The 21,359-nt window shown below is 38.5% G+C and overlaps 2 protein-coding genes and 1 long non-coding RNA gene across 3 annotated transcripts; 2 read left to right on the top strand and 1 right to left on the bottom strand.

Annotated features, from left to right (window-relative positions):
* Nucleotides 1-4,192: 4,192 nt before the first annotated feature.
* On the bottom strand, nucleotides 4,193-6,234 carry LOC125593450. The gene is made up of 7 exons (XM_048770098.1): nucleotides 6,149-6,234; nucleotides 5,955-6,084; nucleotides 5,761-5,880; nucleotides 5,498-5,674; nucleotides 5,170-5,391; nucleotides 4,831-5,093; nucleotides 4,193-4,583 (listed from the first exon to the last, which is right to left on the bottom strand). The coding sequence occupies exons 1-7, from the start codon at nucleotides 6,232-6,234 to the stop codon at nucleotides 4,193-4,195; spliced, it is 1,389 nt and encodes a 462-aa protein (XP_048626055.1).
* Nucleotides 6,235-15,683: 9,449 nt separating this feature from the next.
* On the top strand, nucleotides 15,684-17,233 carry LOC106405153 (cytosolic sulfotransferase 18-like). The gene has a single exon (XM_013845748.3). It carries the CDS (start codon nucleotides 15,891-15,893, stop codon nucleotides 16,953-16,955), a length of 1,065 nt encoding a protein of 354 aa, XP_013701202.2. The 5' UTR covers nucleotides 15,684-15,890; the 3' UTR covers nucleotides 16,956-17,233.
* A 314-nt stretch (nucleotides 17,234-17,547) lies between these two features.
* Nucleotides 17,548-20,798, top strand: LOC106405600. Its single transcript, XR_001281412.3, has 9 exons — nucleotides 17,548-18,417; nucleotides 18,631-18,878; nucleotides 18,996-19,049; nucleotides 19,191-19,233; nucleotides 19,343-19,433; nucleotides 19,506-19,650; nucleotides 19,732-20,027; nucleotides 20,269-20,361; nucleotides 20,496-20,798. It is a non-coding gene; the product is annotated as an uncharacterized LOC106405600 (long non-coding RNA).
* Nucleotides 20,799-21,359: the final 561 nt, after the last annotated feature.

Below are 21,359 nucleotides of genomic sequence, written 5' to 3' on the forward strand. Positions count from 1 at the left end.
GCCCACTCTCAAATCTATCTTGGAATATACTGAAGATCCTCCCAACTCATCCATCAAATCCTCAATAAGTGGAATCGGAAAGCAATCTTTAATTGTCATACTGTTGAGGTTTCTGTAGTCAACACAAAGCCTCCAAGAATTATCTTTCTTCTTGACTAACACCACTGGAGAAGCATAAGGGCTTGAGCTCGTCTGAATTGTTCCAGCGTCCAATAGACTTTGAACCATATTGTCAATCTCTGTCTTTTGGTACAATGCATACCTATAAGGACGCTGGTTAACCGGGTTAGACCCTTCCAATAGAGGTATCTTGTGGTCATGACCTTCTCTATGGGGAGGTAGCTCAGTCGGTTCCTCAAACCAAGTCTTCATAATCTTGTAATAGCTTCTCCAATCCTGGACAATCGTATTTCTCACTCCCACCTCCAAGAGTATATACTTCAGACAATTCCTCTTCTTCTCTGTTTTAAACATATATCATAGAAATGTTAGCCATCCCATCTACAATATTCATCGTATCTGCTCTTACTTCCTTCACGCTTGTATCTTTTATCCCATGTAAGACAAGTCTCTTGTTAAGGAATTTAAACTGCATCTCAAGCTTCCTGAAATCCCATGTAATTGGGCCAAGTATAGAGAGCCATTGTATTCCCAAAACCATGTCACAGTTCCCCAATGGTATAAGCATCATGTCTTGTTGGAATGTGAAGTCCACTGAAACTGATCAACCTTCCCCCTGACGGTAAGCTTTCCTCCATCAGATTGTGCCAATGATTGATGACAAGCTGCAGCCATCTGATCAAAATGGATCGAAGCTAATCGTACTCGTAAATCGATCGGAGTGTTATCAATTCCGAAGAACTCTTCCACCTTAAACAGCCATTCTTTAACATTCTCATCGTTGAAACGCAGGAAATCGACCTTCGCTAATCTCGTCATGCCGTTGTAAGTAGAATGATTGCCTTCGCTAATTTCATCATCAGCTTGAACGTCTCGATCATTTCACGAACATTCTCATCAGTTCGCGCATGGCGTTCGTTTTGCATCTCGATCGCCTTCTCCAATGCTTCGAATCTGACTCAAAACTGCGACGTCGGTGTCACGCGCCGTCGCGTTCTTCATCAAAGCTTGGGCTCTTGTTTCCGCCATGAATTCTGAGGTTCGACTGGCTCTGATACCTTTGATACAGCAAAATCAAGGTTCAATATAGAATTCCAATAACTCGATTCAAGGTTTGTTACAACAAAGAATCGATCATACCACGCCAAGAGCTTACACGTAGAAACAGCTCAAAAGCAATGATACAATGATCACTCTCACTCACAGAAAGATTAAGAAAAGTTCACTCAATATCTGGATAACTCTCAACTGATTCCTCTCTTCCTCCTTTATTCTTCTTCTGTTCTTCAATCGTAACAAACTCCAACGGACTCTCCTCAACTCCACTCCTCGATAGACTCGTGTCCTCCTTCTACTCTTCTTATTTAGCTTACACGTGTCTACTTCATTTTCTATATCACTATTGCTTCATCTGCTTCTTCATCTCATCTCATGCTTCTTCTTCCTTTATTGCTGCGTTTCTTCTCTCGATCAATTAACACATATATTTTTTCCATCTCTTTTTTTTAAACGAAATTATATTAAAATTTTAACCCAAAAGGGTATCAGAATCTTACATTCCGGCACCGGAGAAACGTTTGCAAGACCAACATGACGAGGATTAGACAAGACATCGAAACAAAAAACACAGCAAGATCTACGACCCAAAAAATCTAAAGAGATAAGATACTCAGGCGAGGGTGAGAAGACCTAGCAAGGAGCCTCAACTCTGACGAACACTGATGGTTAGCGGATCCGACGCCACCGCAGACATCACGACAGCCAGTGTGTTCGAAACCGACCATGGATCCATCTACGATTATTATTCTCAGAAAGAGCCACGACTCTTGTACGCCGGCAACTACATGAGACACAACTCTCGAACTTCCTCCGCCAAGCTCCACTGTTGCTCCGCTGTCACAACCGTCTATGGCCACCGCGCACAAACACTAAATTCCGCCAGCCAAGAACTCTTCCGCCTGTAAGAGGGAGATGTCTCTGGTAAGTAAGACGAAAACAAAGGAGATTATAATAATGATTTACGTTTGATCATGTGTAGTCATAGTCCCTTTATAATAATGATATTATCTTAAGTCGCTTACGGAGAAGAAGAGTATTTAAGTTTCTAGGCAACAAGAGAAGAATGAGGAAAATGACGTGGAGAGACAAAATGTTTTGATTGGTTTTTACAGTTTTTTCATTTAATGACATGGTTTTTACAGTTTTTTCATTTAATGACATGTCAATCTCTCATGCATTTTAAAATCTGATGTGTCATGCTCTGTAGAGAACTTTGCTTCATTATTGTGTTGATTTAATGAACTTTTATATGCATTAATGTCCGATTTAAACTTGCATCTTCATATGTAGTCTAGGAGAAATTCTTGGGTTCACCCCATAGGGCGAACCTCTAGGTTCACCAACCAATAGTGTTTGAGTATTTGATATTTGAGATCTTTTAAAAAAGGAAATAAAATTGAATATCCAAATTAGATTATATTTTTTTAAAAAAATAATAAAAATACATAAAAATAGTTACAAAAAATAAATTATATAATATTGTTAATTCTTCAACAAAATACTAAACCCTATACCCTAAATCCTAAACCCTTAAACCTTAAAATTTAGATAAACTCTAAACCGATGGAAAATCTTAAACCCTAAATCATACATTGAAAACTAAATTTTAATAACACTAAACCCTATATCCTAATCACTAAACCCTAAACTCTTGGGTAAACTCTGAACCCTTGGATAAATCATAAACTCAAGGGTTTAATTTTAAATATTTTTGATTTAGAGTTTATGATTTATCCAAAAGTTCAGGGTTTATCTAAGGGTTTAGGGTTAGTGATTAGGGTTTAGGGTTTAGTGTTATTAAGATTTAGTTTTTAATGTATGATTTAGGGTTTAAAATTTTCTAATGGTTTACAGTTAATCCAAGATTTAAGGTTTATAATTTAGGGTTTGGAGTTTAGGATTTAGGGTATAGGATTTAGTATTTTGCTAAAAGTTTAACAATATTTATTTATTTATTTTTTTTGTAACTATTTTTATGTATTTTTATTGTTTTATTTTAAAAATATAATCTTATTTGAAAATTCAATTTTGTTTTTTTTTTTGAAGATATCAAATATCAAATACTCAAACACTATTGGTTGGTGAATCTAGAGGGGGTGAACCCAAGAATTTCTCGTAGTCTAGTGATGCATATTTTTGTTTTGATTCGGGAATAATGCTAGCAAACTAAAACCAAAATTTAAATTTTGATAAAGTGAAAAAGTTTTTACGACGGTCAAAATGTTCAGACCACTTTAGAATGAGATGAGCACCCATTAACCATACACATACGTACGTAGGCTGATTTGAAATGAGCTCAAGCTTAGTTTCAGGTTTGAGTGGATAGGTTTTTATCTAACCAATGCCAGAAATTTAGTGTTTTCTTAGTACATTGCCTTGTACTCGAGTTGAACCATACTAATCATGTTCTTAGTTTTCTTCCATGCTTTTATTGGTCAACAACCAACCACAACGAATCGATTTTTCAACTTCGTAACATCTCTCTCCTATTCTCCTTTATGGCTTTGATTTATTGATCATTTTGATGGAGTTTTATGGTCTTATAAAGATTTGCTTACCTCTTTCTCATTCTTTTTAGCAACAAAAAACTCACACACGTTATTTTCTCTTGGTTTTTCTGACTAGCATTCCTCTTACAGGTTTTCATTTGTCATTCTCTTGGTATCAATTGTTATATATTAATTTTATGTTTTGTATCATCATCTGTTAAGACTATAGTAATTGATAATAGCTTTTCCATATTGTAGAAATAGTGATATTTATAAACTTTGCTCTGGTAGTGGAGTGGAAGGCTGTAGATTATATTGTTGTATGTTGTAAAAAAATGTTGTTGGATGGTATGATCTTTATGTCGCCGGTTCGATTACGAATTTTGTTTTCAATATATTGACTTTTTTTCTTTATAAAAAAATCACTATAATGGCATGAATACAAAGTATCTTGTCTATGTCAAACCCACGACATGAAAGACTCGATTTACATGTCATTTACACTATTCCACTACAAGAAAACATCAAGGATTCTGAGGGAAAAAATCGTCGGAATTTCGTCGGAATATCGTTATTCCGACGCAATTCCGACGAAACACGTCGTCGGAAATAATTCCTCGGAATTTCTTTTTTCCTCTGAAATCCCTCGGAATTTTCCGACGGAATTCCGAGGAAATAAATTTCCGAGGAAATTCCGAGGATCCCTTGTTTGTCGGAAAAGTCCTCGGAATATACCGAGGTAGAACTTCGTCGGGATAATTCCTCGGAAGTTCATCGATCGATGCGTGTTTGGACATATATACATCGATCGATAGGAGTATACCGACGGACTTTTTCCTCGGTTTATTCCGAGGAACTGTTCCCTCGGTATATTCCGAGGGATCCGTTCCTCGGAATTTTCCGAGGGAGTTGTCCCTCGGAAAATTCCAAGGGAAATGTCCCTCGCTATATTTAAAAAAAAAAACGGATCGATCGATGTAGTGAAAAATATAATTAATTTCCTCGAAATGTAAAAAATATTAATTTTTTTGAAAAAATAAAATTTCTGAAATTTAAATTCGAAAATATGAAATTAAAAGTAAAATTGAAATCATACTAATTAATATTCAAAGTTTCACAAATAAAAATAAAACATTCCGAGATTGGGGAAAAAAAAAACTACGGGTCTGGCACGTCCGGGAACACCTCGTTCGGGTACATCCTCTGCATCATCTCCATCATTTGCTGGTTCAGCCTCCTCTGTGCCTCATAGCCCGCCTGTTGAGCCGCCATCTGGGTCTCCAACAAAGATATTCGATCATCTTTGTCCTTCAACTGAGCCGTAAGTACTTCTGGATCAACAAAGGGCGGTGGTGCAGAAGAAGGAGGAACCGACCGGGTGCGACGACCCAAACCGAACAAACGTCCCTTCTTCTTTGGAACCGACTGAATAGAAAAAAGCCAAATTTAGAAATTTAAACCAAGAAATAAATGAATTGAACTTAAAAAAAAAAGAACTTACGGATTCAACGATTTCGTTGATTCGAAACCGGGACAAGTTGGTCGAAGCCGTCGAAGCGTCATCCTCGGTTTGAAGCTGAGACACTTCGTCTACCACCTGAGTTTGGACCAGGTCGACCACGTCCCTCACAAGACCGTCATCAATCTGGCCGGTCTTCTTGTTGGTATACGCCCTCCTCATTAGGGCGAGATCATCGACCGGCTCGCCATCATTTTCTTCCGCCTTGAAAAAAAACATAAAATTAAAGAAACATTAGAAATTAGAAGAAATGCACAATAAATTTAAATTCTGAAACTCAAATAATTGAAGAAAAAGCGGTTGAACTTACCATGCGATCTCCGAGAGTGGCAATAGATTGAGCACCCAAGTTATGCTTGTAGATGCCCTTCCCTTTACGGTCGCTCCTGCGGTTGGTGGAGTTGGTGGAAGAAGTTTCTTTCGTCTCCTCCTTATCCCAATGCGCACACAACTCCTTCCAGACCGTATCGTTCATCGACTTTGGGACCTTTTAATTAAAAAAAAAAGAAAAAGTTTAATAAATTAAAAAATAGTTTAATAAATTAAAAAATTGTTTAATAAATTAAATCGAACCTTATTGATTTCCCACTTCTTCTTCCACTCGTGGATCTGCTTCCCATAGTTGTCCATTACTTTATGGACGAAGTGGTGATAGATAAAGAGCGTCTCATCGGAATTCCAGTTGAACTCTTGCTGAAAAAAAAACACAATTAGTAGAAAATTTATATTAAAGATTAAAAATATAAGTAAAAAATTAGAATACTTACCGCAAACTGACGAAACCACAGAACCTGCTTGTCGGTTGGGAAGTGAGTGAAAGTCGGATGTCCACTGTCGAGGGCCGAGTACATCATACGGTTGATCCATGCGCTGATCCCGTTCCCGGATCGGTTGAACCTTATTAAAAGAACAAACGGTTAATAATGAATCCAAATTTAAAGAAAAAAAAATGTTTAATTACCATGTTTGACCCCGTCCATGTGGATACGGAGTGAGATACGGAAGATGGTCACGACCGGGCTGTTGAACCAACTCCGCAACCCTCATCACTCCCGGAGGACCCGGAGGAACAGGAGCGGATGCAGCAGCGGGAGCGAGAGGAGCATGAGCGGGTGCAGCAGAGGGAGATGTATGGTTGGAGCTGTGGGGCGAAGGGGAATCCTGAAAATGGCTGGAATCCCGAGACTGGCTCCCCGTACCACCACGACCACGACGCTGTCGAGGCCGGGTCTGATCATCATGAGACCTGTAAATTAAAAAAATATATTTAATAAATACAGAAATATATAAATTAATTTTTTTTATTAAAAAAAAATCCCAAATAATTTAATCACAGAAAAAGATTTATATATATTAAAATTTTTAATAAATATATAAAAATAGTTCTAATAAACAAAAAATAGTTTTAATAAATAAAAATTGTTTAATAATTAAAATGTTTTGTAAAATCCAAAAAATCGAATTTATATAGAAATTTTTTTTTGTAAAATCCAAAAAATCGAATTTATATAGAAAAATCGTTTTGTAAAATACAAAAATCGATTTTATATACAAAAATCGATTTTATAAATACAAAAAATAAAAAAATTATAAAAAAATTCTAAATCAATTCAACAAAACAAATTATTCAACCAAATCACAATTCTAAACCTATTATACAACCAAATCACAATCCTAACCAATCACCCTAACAAAAATCTATCAAAACTACACAAAAACCTAACAAATAGAACCTAAGAGAGTGGGATAGGGTCCTTACATGATTTGTGTAAGAGAAGAGGGAGATCGCCGGAGATATCGTCGGATTTCAGGGGGAAATCGCCGGAGAGAAAGAGAGGAGTCGCGCAGAGGAAAAGAGAGAAATGGGGAAGAAGAAGGGGCTCGTGGTTATAAAACCTAGGGTCCGACGGACATTATCCGTCGGAATTCCGTCGGAATTCTAATTTCAATTTTCGCGAAATATTTGCCCGGTAAAATGAAAATATTCCGAGGAAATTCCGACAGATAGTAAAATATCCGTCGGAATTTCCTCGGAATATTCCGAGGAAATACCGAGGAACTAGTGTTTGGGGTTTCAAAACATCAATTTTTTTTGCCGTATTTCATTTCTTATACAATTGTAATGCATACCATTGAGGATTCTTTGTATACATGAGCATAAACCATGAAATAACAAATTTCAAAACTAATTGAAAGTATTCCCTTTACCGTTCGTTAAAAGGTATAAGTGTTTCTCTTATGTTGCGAGATTTCGTTCATACAATCGGAAAAGTGTTAATTATACGGTAAGGAACAAATTTTTGACTTCATAATGAACGTAAGACACTTAATAAGGGTTATATAGGTGTTATTCAAACGGCAAAACGTTGTTTTCGGTTTAAAAACCCTATTTCCTCGGAATTTCCTCGGATTATTCCGAGGGAACTCCGACGAAACCCTCTTCTTCCTCGAAATTTCCTCGGAATATTCCGAGGAAATTCCGACGAACTAGTGTTTGGGGTTTCAAAACGTAATTTTTTTTAAAAAAACGCATCGATCGATGCGTTTTTGAACAAAAACAAATCGATCGATTACTAAGATGGCCCGGGCCGTAAGATTGTGATCGATCGATGAGAGTATCCCATCGATCTATCGACAATCTGAATTGTTCCTCGGAATTTCCTCGGAAAATCTTGTATGTTTTTTTAAAAATGCATCGATCGATGCGTTATAGAACAAAAACGCATCGATCGATTACTAGGATGGACCGGGCCGTAAGATTGTGATCGATCGATGAGATTAACCCATCGATCTATCGACAATCTGAATTGTTCCTCGGAATTTCATCGGAAAATCTTGTATGTTTTTTTAAAAATGCATCGATCGATGCGTTATAGAACAAAAACGCATCGATCGATTACTAGGATTTACGGGGCCGTAAGATTGTGATCGATCGATGAGAGTAACCCATCGATCTATCGACAATCTGAATTGTTCCTCGGAATTTCCTCGGAAAATCTTGTATGTTTTTTTAAAAATGCATCGATCGATGCGTTATAGAACAAAAACGCATCGATCGATTACTAGGATGGACCGGGCCGTAAGATTGTGATCGATCGATGAGAGTATCCCATCGATCGATCGACAATCTGAATTGTTCCTCGGAATTTCCTCGGAAAATCTTGTATGTTTTTTTAAAAACGCATCGATCGATGCGTTATAGAACAAAAACGCATCGATCGATTACCAAGATGGCCCGGGCCGTAAGAATGTGATCGATCGATGCGTTATAGAAACAAAACGCATCGATCGATGCGTGTTCGGAAAACAGAATTATAAGGCAAAACCCGACCTTTTTTGGATCTAAACCTTAGAACTCTCATCCCCTCCGATTTCCCCTATAATTCGCCCCCCCCTTTCTCTCTCTATAATCATCCGATTTGAACAATTTTGGGCTCTATTCCACTTGATTTTTCGAGCTCTACCTGATTCCTACACTCGTCTTCACCCTAAGACAGGTATACTCCGCGAATCTCCACATTCTGAAATCGTGTTCTTGAGCAATTTTTTGGGTTTTGTGAATTTCTTATTTCCGTGTTGATTCCTTGATCAAATATGCATGAAACAGATGTTTAAACATGGAATAGAACACAATTGTCTGTGATCAACGAGTTTGGAACATGATTTGAGATGATTTAGGGATAGAGAATTTTTTTCAATTTCGTTTTTTTTTATCACAACTCGATTTTGCTTTTCATTTTCATGTTCAGCTTTGCCTTCTTAATTGATTATAACCATGTTGAGAGCAATGATTCTATTTTGTAGAGAATGAAGCGCACGAAAACATCAGCAAAGAAAAACACACAAGAAGCGGGTTCGTCACAGCTGGAGAAGCAAAGGCCAAAGAAGTGGGATAAGTCTGATACCACCCACTACAACAACATGAAGAAGGTAGCCGTTCCGGCTACACAACTAGCATGTCCTGAGACGATGACAATATTGGGAATCAAAGCAGACATTGAAGGACTGTTCCAGAACATGGGTCTAGGCCAACTATGCAACCTCAAGGAACCCACTTATCCGGAGTTGGTACGCCAGTTCATAGCATCCGCATACGTCACCCGTCCCGATGATAGCCATCAGGAAGGTTTTCTGGCATTCGTAGTGCAGAAAGTATACTATGAGGTATCTTTCACAGACCTCTGCGGACTATTTGGATTGAGTGCGGGGGAGAGGACATATGGTCTTTATTGGACTTCAGAGCTGTTGAACTTCTGGGAAACGATTGGCACAGGGGTTTATAGATCTTCTCAGGCAAAGGAGTCACTTATCCGGAGCCCAGTACTGAGATATGCGACACGCCTCATTGGCTCATTGCTATACGGGACAACCACAGCCGCATCAGTCACGCAATGGGAGTTGTGCCTCCTGTACCAAGGTGTGAGGCATTTGCTACCGGCATTTGGAAACTCTACATTCCCACCTGCTACTGCCTTCAACATGGGAGCGGTGCTGGCCGCAAACTTAGCAGGATACAAGGGGAAAGTAACCAAATCCAAGAGCAATGCATGTGGATTTGGTGCAGTGATTACTCGGATCCTTAGACATGTGGGTGTAGACTGTGAGAACCACCAGGTAGCACTGGACAGATCGAACAACATTGCTTGGAACTACCTGGATGTCATTTCTCTAGTAAGTAAGGAGTTCATAGCTGGTCCCCACTCGAGGATCGATCGGGATGGTCCTTACGTCTACGTATTCCAGGACCGAGCGAAGAAAACACTCTACTGCCACCTGCCTCAGATCGGCCTGACTGCTCTACTTTCAGAGGCTGCAGTTGAGTTTCTACCCCCTGCTACCGCACTAGTATACAAGCCATCCTTCTTCACGCCAAAATATCAGACCAAAGGCAAGGGCGTGAATGAAGAAGGACAAGATGAGGCTTCACAAGCCATTCCAGATGATTCACAACCCCATCAGCTACTCCCATCAGACTCCAGCCAGTACAAGCTGCAAGAGCTTCCACCGAACGCCACTTCGCGCCAGCAACAACATTGGAGAGATCAGAGCATAAAGACAAACAACGACATGCTACACAAGATCTGGGCTGCCATTTCACGTATCAGGCCGTGTCGTTGCCAAAAGGATGATGTAGTTCATCGGGACAACTCTCCATCCAGCTCTGGTTCGGGTTCGAGTGGTACACACACGGTAAGAAAGAGGTCCAAGAGACCCAACGATGCAGGAACATCTGGAGCAGGAGACGAGGAGTAGGAGCTATCACCGGCTATTTTATTTTCTTTTCTATTCTAACGTTTTATGGTCTTATTTTCTGTTAATTTTGAACTGAGTTTTTTTTTAGGTTTCTTAATTATGAGTTCGTATTTCTTTTACATGGTTTTTTTGTTTTATTTGGTTGTGTTTTGTGTAGCTTTTAATTCGTATTCAGCTTTGCCTTGCTAGATAAACCAAATAACTATTATCCGAGGAAAGAGGTTATATCAAGTGTTCCTCGGAATTTCCTCGGTATTTCTTAAAAAAAAAAAAAAAAAGTTCAATGGTAGTCTGTTTCCGAGTCATCATCACCAGATGAATCTGAATCTGGATCTTGGTGAAACTCTCCAATTACTGGTTCATCCTCTACGTGAACGACGGCTTCCTCTCCAAAGTCGGTTAAATCGACTACAAGGCCAACTCCAGCTAAATCTTCTGCTGCACTACAGTTGCCGGATGTGCTTGGTTGTAGTGGGTCTTCCAGCTCAGAACTTCCCTGAACTCGGCCTCTCGGGTTGAGTCTTGTAACAGTAACCCATGGATCATCTCTGTTCCTTACCCGGGGGTACTTGATATAACAAACCTGTAACATTTAGAAAAATTATAAATTAATACACATGATGATGAATCATTCTGAATAATTAACATTTAATTACCTGATCGGCCTGGGAAGCAAGAATGAAAGGATCATAATATTGCAGCTTTCGCCTCGAATTTACTGATGTAACACCAAATGCATCTGTTCTCACACCTCGATCTGGGGTGTTGTCGTGCCAATCACAATAGAAAACAGTACAGCGCAATCCAACCATGCCCAAATACTTGATTTCCAAAATCTCATGTATGTGTCCGTAGTATACATCATCTCCTGATGCAGAACAAACGCCAGCATCATAAGTCGTACTCGAACGTCTCCTCTTCTGAGTTGTGAATGCATATCCTCGAGTACAAAATCTCGGATATGACTTCACAACAAAGTTTGGTCCAACGACCATCTCACGTATCCAATCGTCAAATGTTTCACCTCTGGCCAAACCAGCAGACACCTATTAATAGCACATATATATATATTATATCAATAAATGTGAATTAGTATAAATATGTGATAAAATATATTTTAATTTGTTTAAAGCACTCACATAAGTAAACATCCATCCAGTAAATTCTCTCTGCTTCATTTCTTCTAGTTCGTCCTCTGTGGCGTATCTATACTCGAACCGCTTTTCTGCCATGAAAATCCTGTATATGATGACAATAATGTAATTAATTAAGATTTAAATTTCAACTTGTTAAAATAAAAATTTGTAAGCTCATTTATTTACCTCTCATATTGAAGAACGTCTTCGCAGTTGGTGAGCAAATATGTTTGCAAATGACTGCGCTCCTGCTCAGTAAGTCGACGGTCCTTTGGTTTTCCGCTAAGTCGTCCAACGTCTGTGAAAATGTCTGGAACCGTAACATGATATGTTGCCCGTTCGCCTCTATCATCATGCCGAGCAGGTCTTCTGTTTTTGGTCTGAACTTCTGCTGGAAAGTAGTACTCGGCAAAGTTTGAAGTTTCTTCATTGATCATCTGTGCGACTATAGAACCTTCCACCCTACTTAAATTTTTCACCATCTTCTTCAAATGGAACATATACCGCTCATACAGATACATCCATCTATACTGCACAGGACCACCAAGTTCCAATTCTCTTGCCAGGTGAATAACAAGATGCTCCATAACATCAAAAAATGAGGGAGGAAATATCTTCTCAAGGTTGCACTGAATCACGGCTATGTTAGTCTTCAAATTTTCAATACCTTCAAGAGTCACTGATCTCGTGCATAAATCGCGGAAGAAACCACTTATCCCTGCAATTGCTTCATGAACATTTCGTGGTAATATTTCCTTGAAGGCGAACGGAAGGAGGCGCTGCATCATTACATGGCAATCGTGGCTTTTCAAGCCAGTAAACTTTCCTTCCTTTCTGTCGATACAGTTACGCAAATTTGATGCGTAACCGTCTGGAAATTCCACATCGTTTGAAATCCAATCAAAGAACGCATCTTTTCCCGCTGCATCAAGTCGGTATATGGGAAAAGGAGCCCTACCATTCTCATCAACATGAAGTTCTGAACGAGCACATATATCGACTAAATCCAGTCTTGACTTCAAATTATCCTTTGTTTTACCTTGAACATTAAGGATCGTGTTCATGAGATTGTCAAAAAAGTTCTTCTCAATATGCATGACATCTAAATTATGCCTTAGCAGATGATCCTCCCAGTATGGCAGATCCCAGAAAATACTTTTTTTGTGCCAGTTATGTAGTTCTCCAACAGCATCTACCGGAAAACGCTCATGTCCACCGACTTCTGGCGTCCTTTCTGCACCAAAATCTCTTAGTTGTATCTTCAAATCTTTCCCACAAATTTCCGGAGGTGGACTGTCAAACACCCTCTTGTTCTTCGTAAACAAATTCCTACTCCTACGATATGGATGATCAGGTGGTAGGAATCTCCTGTGACAGTCAAACCAACACGTTTTCCTTCCGTGCTTTAGTTGGAAAGCATCAGTGTTATCTTGACAATATGGACATGATAGCCTTCCATGCGTTGTCCATCCAGACAACATACCATATGCTGGAAAATCACTTATTGTCCACATTAGTACTGCCCGCATTTGAAAGTTTTCTTTACACGAAACATCGTATGTTTCAGCACCTTGAGCCCATAGTTGTTGCAACTCATATATTAGTGGCTGAAGAAACACATCAAGTGATCTCTTAGGATGCTCTGGTCCGGGAATGAGAATCGAGAGAAACAAAAACTCTCGTCGCAAGCACAAGTTTGGGGGGAGGTTGTATGGTGTAAGAATGACGGGCCATAGAGAATACTGTCTTCCACTCTTGCCAAACGGACTGAAACCATCAGTACATAATCCAAGGTAGACATTTCTTCTCTCATACGCAAAGTCGGGATACTTTGATTGGAAATGCTTCCACGCTTCTCCGCATGCCATCTCATTGGTTGCGCTGTGCGTTCAGACAGATACAACCTCTGCAACCTTTCCGTCAAAGGTAAATACCACATCCTTTTATATGGCACTAGAACTCTTCCAATTGTATCTTTATAACGAGGCTTTCCACAAAATTTGCATGTAACCCGCTGTTCATCCACCCTCCAATAAATCATGCAGTTGTCGCTGCATACATCTATTACCTGATACGATAAACCAAGACCAGCTACGAGTTTCTGAACCTCGTAGTATGAACCAGGAGCTACATTATCCTCGGGTAGAATACCTTTTACAAAATCAGCAATCGCATCCACACAGTCTTCAGCCAAATTATAATCTGTTTTAATGCCCATCAATCTTGTAGCAGATGATAAAGCTGAATGACCATCTCTGCAACCTTCGTACAATGGTTGCTTTCCAGCATCCAACATATCATAAAATCTCCTAGCTTCTGCATTGGGTAAATCTTCCCCTCTAAAATGATCATTTACCATCTGCTCAGTACCTACACCATAATCTACATCCGTTCTAATTGGTTCTTCTAATCTAACCGCTGGCTGAGGTTCACTAGTACTACCATGTTCATAATCAGTTTCCCCATGATGATACCAAATTTTGTAACTTCGTGTAAACCCACTCAAATATAGATGAGTCCAAACATCCCACTCTTTAATAACCTTTCTATTTTTACAATTAGAGCAAGGACATCTTAACATACCTGTTTTTGCTTCCGGTTGTCGGTGAACTAACCCCATGAATTCAGTTATACCTCGTTGGTATTCTTCCGTAAGCAATCTCGTGTTCGGATCCAAATGAGGTCGATCGATCCAAGAACGAAAATAATTTGAAGAAGACATATTTTTTATGAATCAAATTCGTGTGTAAATAGAGTAAGAGGGAGGATGAAGATATGAAGTGAATGAAGAGGAAGAGGAGTGCTTGTATTTATAGTTTAAATCCTGCCGACATACCGAGGAAATTCCGACGGAATTCCGACGGACAAAACTAGTTCGTCGGAATTTCCTCGGAATTTTGTAAAATCCCCCAACGGCTCTCCAACGGCTATAATATTTCCTCGGAATTCATCGGTTTTTTCCGAGGAACAGAGTTTTCCTCGGAATTTCCTCGGAATATTCCGGCGGACTGTAGTTTCCTCGGAATTCCGTCGGTATATTCCGAGGATTTCATTTTCCGTCGGAATGTCCGTCAGAATATCGCTGTTTTCTTGTAGTGTTCGTGACCTTCATGACCATAGCCCTCTAATTTATCATGCAACATCAATCTAATAATTACGAAGGCAAATTAAATAGTCACATACTTTATCTACGTAGAACTGATCATTACTTTTTATTAAAAGTTTTATTGAAAAACCTTAAGAATACATTTGAGAACTTACTTTGTTTCATATATTATACATAGGTTTCAGAATAATAGTTAGTGTAGTTATCATCTAGTGGTAGACGGATTTCAAGGAGATCTGAGTTCGTAGTAACACCACCACATTAAATCCGTGTAGCCATATGATTATGTGAATATGAAACCTTGTTTTAACCCTCATTTGAATATTTAAAAAAGATGGTTCATCTGTGTGCTGCACATCTACTTAAAAATTAGTTTGGATCTTTCAATAGATCTAAAATACCACAAGGTTAATCCAAAAAAAAAAATTAGTGTAGTTTTATCTGGACTGGAAAATCTTATCGACTCAAAAAGTATGTATTAAATAACTTTGCAATTTTTTGTAATTATATTGAAATAGTGTATATCTTTAACTATAGAAGATATTTTTATTGTTTATCTCTTTAACAAAACAAATATTTAATTATATATACTGTTTTTGCCATTTGGCAAAGTTTCTGATAAAAACTCATTTACCTGGTGTTAAAAATACAAATTGCAATTACAACTACAAGATCTTCTTCTTCTTTTCCGGATTCGTTTCCATGCTATTGTGATAGTGAAATGATAATTTCTTCTACATATGCCATAAAACATTACAATATTTTGCCATTTGGCAAAGCTTCCCTTGTTAAAAGATCCTCTTCTATTTTACATATGCCACATATTATATTTTTTTTCTTTATACATGCAAATATCATTCAGGCATGCATTGACTAAATGCAGTCCTGATTTTTGTTTTATTCTTTCCATAATAACCCTATAAAGAAATGGTAATATCGTTTATATATGCCACATGTTTTTTTTTTGTTTTCTATTTTGACAAAGTTTTGATATATCCAAACTCATTTACAGTTGGCAAGTGCCACAATTACAAGATATCATCTTTTCTTTTGGTTACTGTTTCAAGATTATAATGTAACACCTGTGGATATAAATAGCTTCATGCATGACTAATTATACACCATGATCCAGGCACAAACAATATAACTCACCTCTTTTAGTCCACAGAACTTAAGGCTAGTCCTCACATCCTCTTCCTTGATATTCCATGGATTCAGAAACCGTTACCAATGCAACCCTACCGAACCACCAAGACGAGACCGAGAAAGAGTTTGAGAAGAATCAACAACGGTACCAAGACCTAATCGCCACGTTTCCTCACACCCAAGGCTGGAGACCAAAATCTCCACTGATCGGATACGGTGGTCACTGGATAGTGAAGCCTCTCCTTGAACGTTGGCTTCACGCGCGAGACGTCTTCCAAGCACGACCCATTGACTTCTTCGTTTGTAGCTACCCAAAGTCAGGTACCACTTGGCTCAAAGCTCTAACTTTCGCCATCGCAAATCGGTCCGCCTCTGACTCTGACCAATCCTCAAACCCTCTCCTGAAATGTAACCCTCACGAGCTTGTTCCTTTCATCGAGGGTGAACTCTCTTTATTCCAACAAAATGATGCTGTCGAGGACAAAGGGAATACACTGTTCTCGACTCATATTCCTCATGGGTTATTACCCGAGTCGATTTCGAAAGCGGGTTCTAAGATGGTTTACATCTGGAGAGACCCAAAGGACACCTTTGTCTCCATGTGGAACTTCTTCCAAAAGGAAAGGTCGGACAAGGGTCCTCTCAACAGTCTTGAGGAGTCTTTTGATATGTTCTGTCGAGGCCATTCTTTTTACGGTCCTTATCTAGACCATGTCATGTCGTATTGGAAAGCTTATCAAGAGAAGCCAGATCAGGTTTTCTTCCTAAAGTACGAGACCATCAGAGCTGATCCTTTGCCCTATGTGAAGAGATTGGCTGAGTTTATGGGTTATGGATTCACAGCTGAGGAAGAGGAGAAAGGGGTTGTTGAGGAAGTTGTGAAACTCTGCAGTTTCGAGTCGTTGAAGAATGTTGAAGCCAACAAAGGAGGGAAAGAAAAAGAGGACATCAAAGGTAAGGTAAGCGGAGGTGATGTTCCTTCTAAGTTTTATCCGAATAGTGCGTATTTCAGAAAGGGAAAGGTCGGAGATTGGAGCAACTACTTGACTCCGGAGATGGCAGCTCGTATCGATGGATTGATGGAAGAGAAATTCAAGGACACCGGGTTTTTTGGATACGGTAATTGAATGGCCGGTTTGTGTTCTTAGTTTACTTACAGCACATGTTATCTCATTTTCTCAGTTTTATTCTACAATGTAATATGTTATCATGCATTTGGTAGAGCAAATCTTGTTTCTGTTTTTTTTTTCTTTCAAATTTATGTTTCTATAAAAAGTAATTGGGTTTGTAGCCCATTTGCCAGCAACCTTTTTTATCTTTCATCAGTGTTATGCTTTCTGTTAATTTCTCCATTTTGTGTGTGTAATTATGATAGCATGAATCGTACTATACTATTTTGTGATGACATGTTTGATGACATTTCTTAGTTTAACATTAAATATCAAATTGTGAAAACATGTGTTTAATTTTAAAAATTCAAAACATGACATACATAGAAATCTATGTTTTCAATAAAATTTTATATCTAAATGATTACATCGTTTACAAGTAACTAAAATGAAAGTGGGTGAAAAAAGAACTTTTTGAAGAAATATGAATAATGTATTGAAAGGGATAAAATACATATTTATATCATAAAATGTTCTGAGATTTATTTCTTAAGTTATATAATGAATTACTGTTTGATATTTTTAGTTTATTTTCACAAAAATATACCACAAGAAAGAAAATGATCAAAATAAATCAATACAATACTAAAAGGGGGATAATCTCAACTCTCAGCTATGCCACGTCATCAAAAATAATCCTCCAATCATAGCTCTTTATTTTCGGGTTGGGCTTCGAATCACAATTGAATGGGCTTTGTTTCACTTCCGGGTTATGGGTCGAATGTGTTTCGGTTTTGTCGTTGTTTTGGTTTTATCTTTTAACTAAGCCTAGATCTACGGAGACGAAGTCGCGAGTCTGCGAGTCTCTTCTCCTCATCCCCAATTCACTTCGTCTTCTCACTTTCAAACCGTAGCTTCTGAGTTTTTTCATCCTATTCTTCACAATCAATTTCGCAATCAATTTCTTCTTAGCGAAGGAGATGAGGAAGAGAAGCGCGAGAAAGAGGAGAGCCGAGGCAGGGCCACCACTGGTGCCCGACCCGAGAGAGGAAATTGGAGGCGAGGAGGTAGATGTGGGGACGCTTGGTCTTGGATTCGTCGGCGCCGGATTCGCCGGGATAAGAGAGATCGGCGTCGGAGTGAGGACGGCGGAAGGAGACAGCGCGATCGAGCATCGTCGTCGCGTTGGCCCGTAAACCCATTAACGAGACCTAATCAGAGAGCGCACCACCAAACCGTCACGAGGATCTCTATCTCCTTCTCTGTTGCGCAGGAGACGATCTCCATCTCTATTCGTCCTTTCCGAACTTGAGAAACGTGAACGGAGATGGTACCTTTGTCATTATCTCAACATAATCTCTGGCCGCCGGAATCTGTATCTACGATGTTTCGGGGTTACGCAACCGCCACATCGAAACACGCCTGCGACCATCTTCGCCGTCACCTCCGGCTTAGCTTCCATATCCGCTCTTCCCTTCAGGTTCAAGCTAACTTTCTTCTCTTATATTTTTCTCCTAAAGTTTTGAACTTTGGAACAAAAAAGGTTTAAACTTTCTTCACCTGTGTGCTTTGTGATTAGCTCTTTTGCAATTCTAATTGTAAAAAGGTTTCAACTTTCAATCACGATCATAGCTGCTTTCAAAATTTATCTCATTTTGTCTTGGACTCTCTGTCTCTCTGCTGCTTTTGACAGATACTGCTGCAAGTCTATGAGACTGCACGAACGGAGTTCTCAAGAAGAGTCGTTGTATTCAACAGGGCTAAGTTTCTTCACTCCAGAGATGATATCAGATCTTCGTTATCTGTATGTTTCTTTAGTGGATGAGAGAGTAGGATAGGTCCTAGAGGTGAGGAGGGGTCATCATCAAACCAGGAGACATCCAAGAGAAACACAAGCAGTGGACGAAGGTGGACCAATGTCCTCCTTGCCGTTAACGTTAGGTAATATGTTTAGTTCTTCTCTCTGTTACATGTAACAATAGATCATGTCTTTTGGTTTGAGATGTTGCATTAGATAAATGCTTTAGGCTTATGGGTTTCATTCTTGTGTCATGACAGAATGTATATTGCACAAGTTGCATCCAATGGTAGAGTGCTGACATGGGGGCCAAGGTATCATATTCAGAGACTTGATTAAATACAAGAGGGAAACAATTTGATATCTGAATATCTCTGTTCCATTTCTCTTAAGTCTATCTCCAATGAAATTTTTTGGTTCTTACGATAAGCCAACTCATCTAATAGCTTTTACAGATAAAACGTTGTTTGTTCTCTTCTCACCGCTTGCTCGAAACAGGTATGTTAATTTTTTTTTTTTGGTCCTGTGGAATTTCAGGGCTTTGCTTTTTTTTAATAAGTTACAATATTTAGATTAAGAGTTTTGAATTTAATGAGTTTGGTGGAAGCTCAACGTTGGCTGCAACTCTTACTTGGGACAATGAGCTGTCTTGGATGCTGGAGAATACTACTGAAGAACTTAAAGAGACTATGCTTTAGGTAAACCTAGAACAAATTCTGCTTTTAAGTTATTGAATGGTCTTTACACTAAAGAGAATTTTGTTGTGTCAGGTTTCTTCTGTTGTTATGAGGTTACGTATAGGCTCTAGGATTATATGTTCTTAGCAAGAATTATGTTCCCACAAAAGGATCGCATTACATTGCTGTAAAGAAGGCTTTGGAGATGATTAAGCAAAATATTTCATCTCTTAGTAAGGTAGTTTAGTGACCAGTGTCTGTCTCTATTCTTGCACTGTTATGATTAGCTTAACTGATGCGTTCTGTTATTGTTTGACAGAGTGAAGGGCATGATGCTTATCACTTCTCTCTGCAACTAACTGGTGCACCAGCTCTTATCGGGAACACGATATGTATATAAGTAGTCTCTTGGTGAATTATGTTTGATTCACATATCTTGAAGAAATTTTTGTTAAAGATATTTGCATTTTGTTTGACATACATCTTTGTGCAATCACCTGAGAGGATTTTCCAAAGGAACCGGTTAGGCGTCCGCAGTGAAGCTTTGACTGCAACTAGGCCTCGAGCTGCTTCAACTGCGTGTGATATCGAGATATAGCATGACTTACTAACCAGGTTAGTTTTTAATTCTACTGTTTTAAAAAATCACATAATCCCAAGCCCTTTTTTCATGGAAATTTCCGGATATGCATACTGATTTGGTTTACCAAATTGCTGCAGCCCTAAAGATGACTTGAGTTTCCGGATATTCCTATTGCTCTGCATCTTTTAAACCTTTTGTCTATAGTTAGTTTGAATTTTGACTCTTTAACAAGTGTACTGACACATGTTATATTATCATATTTCTTCCTTTCAGTCTATATGTGAGAAAAAAACTGTGAAGAAGCTTGCAAGATTGCAGCACCTATATTCTCAATTGGCGGAGAAGCTGAAGAGAGAAGATGACAAGGTGAGATAATAGTATTTGAATAATTTTACATAGCATGATCATCTAGATAGCTTGAAGTTAAGGGTTGTGAATGTTATCTCCAGGTTTTTCTTTTCTTCACAGTTGGTTTGACTCCTTTGTGTTTTTATCTATAGTTTAACGTCATCTTGGCTGCTCTGCATCCAACTCCAGCTGTTTGTGTGCTTCCAGCAGAAGAAGCCAGACTTTTGATCAAGGAAATTGGTGAAATATTAGCTGTTTGTAACATATTTTTATAAATGCACTTCTCTACAACCAGAGCCAAACCGGTCAGATTGTAAGCTTGCCTCATCTCTGGGAAGAGGAGCTCATGTCCTAAACTAAAGAATTTTTCATTATGTTGCAGTATCTGTATCTGTTTTTTTTTTCCATCATATCCACCATCAACTAACTTGAGTATAGATGTTCCGAAACAATAACAATGAGGAAAAAGAAGGGCTTTATGATTACCGATCCTGTGAAGATTGAAAATATAGTTATGAATGTGGTCTCCCCGAATCCCCAAAGCAGCTTGAGCAGTAACGAAGTGGGAAAACAAAACCTCAAAGCTTTTGCTGGTCAGGTATTGTAGATAGGACGAGGCCTTTGATTAATACATTGCAACACGTTGATGGTACCAAAATAATTATTACTTGATATAGCATTCACAAGAATGATTTTTCTGGTTTAATCGTAGTTCTTTTTCAAGTACCCGTCAATTACATCTCCATGCTGCATATCGTACAAGGAACAAATAAATTATAGTGTGGTTATCTAACCTAAATTAAAAAGAATAATACAATTACATTCTTTCACAACTTTTCGTGGCATTTCAACAAAGAAAATTCCAGTAATAGCCGAGTTAACATGATAGAAATATAACAAGCATCATAAGCTCACTTTTAATTAAAAAAATTTTAGTAACATATATTTTGAAAATTACAGTTGTTTTGTGGATAACATAATTCATTTCATTTTCAAATATGATAGCAATACAAAAT

This window comes from Brassica napus, chromosome C9 (assembly GCF_020379485.1).
Source record: "Brassica napus cultivar Da-Ae chromosome C9, Da-Ae, whole genome shotgun sequence".
Classification (NCBI taxonomy): domain Eukaryota; kingdom Viridiplantae; phylum Streptophyta; class Magnoliopsida; order Brassicales; family Brassicaceae; genus Brassica; species Brassica napus.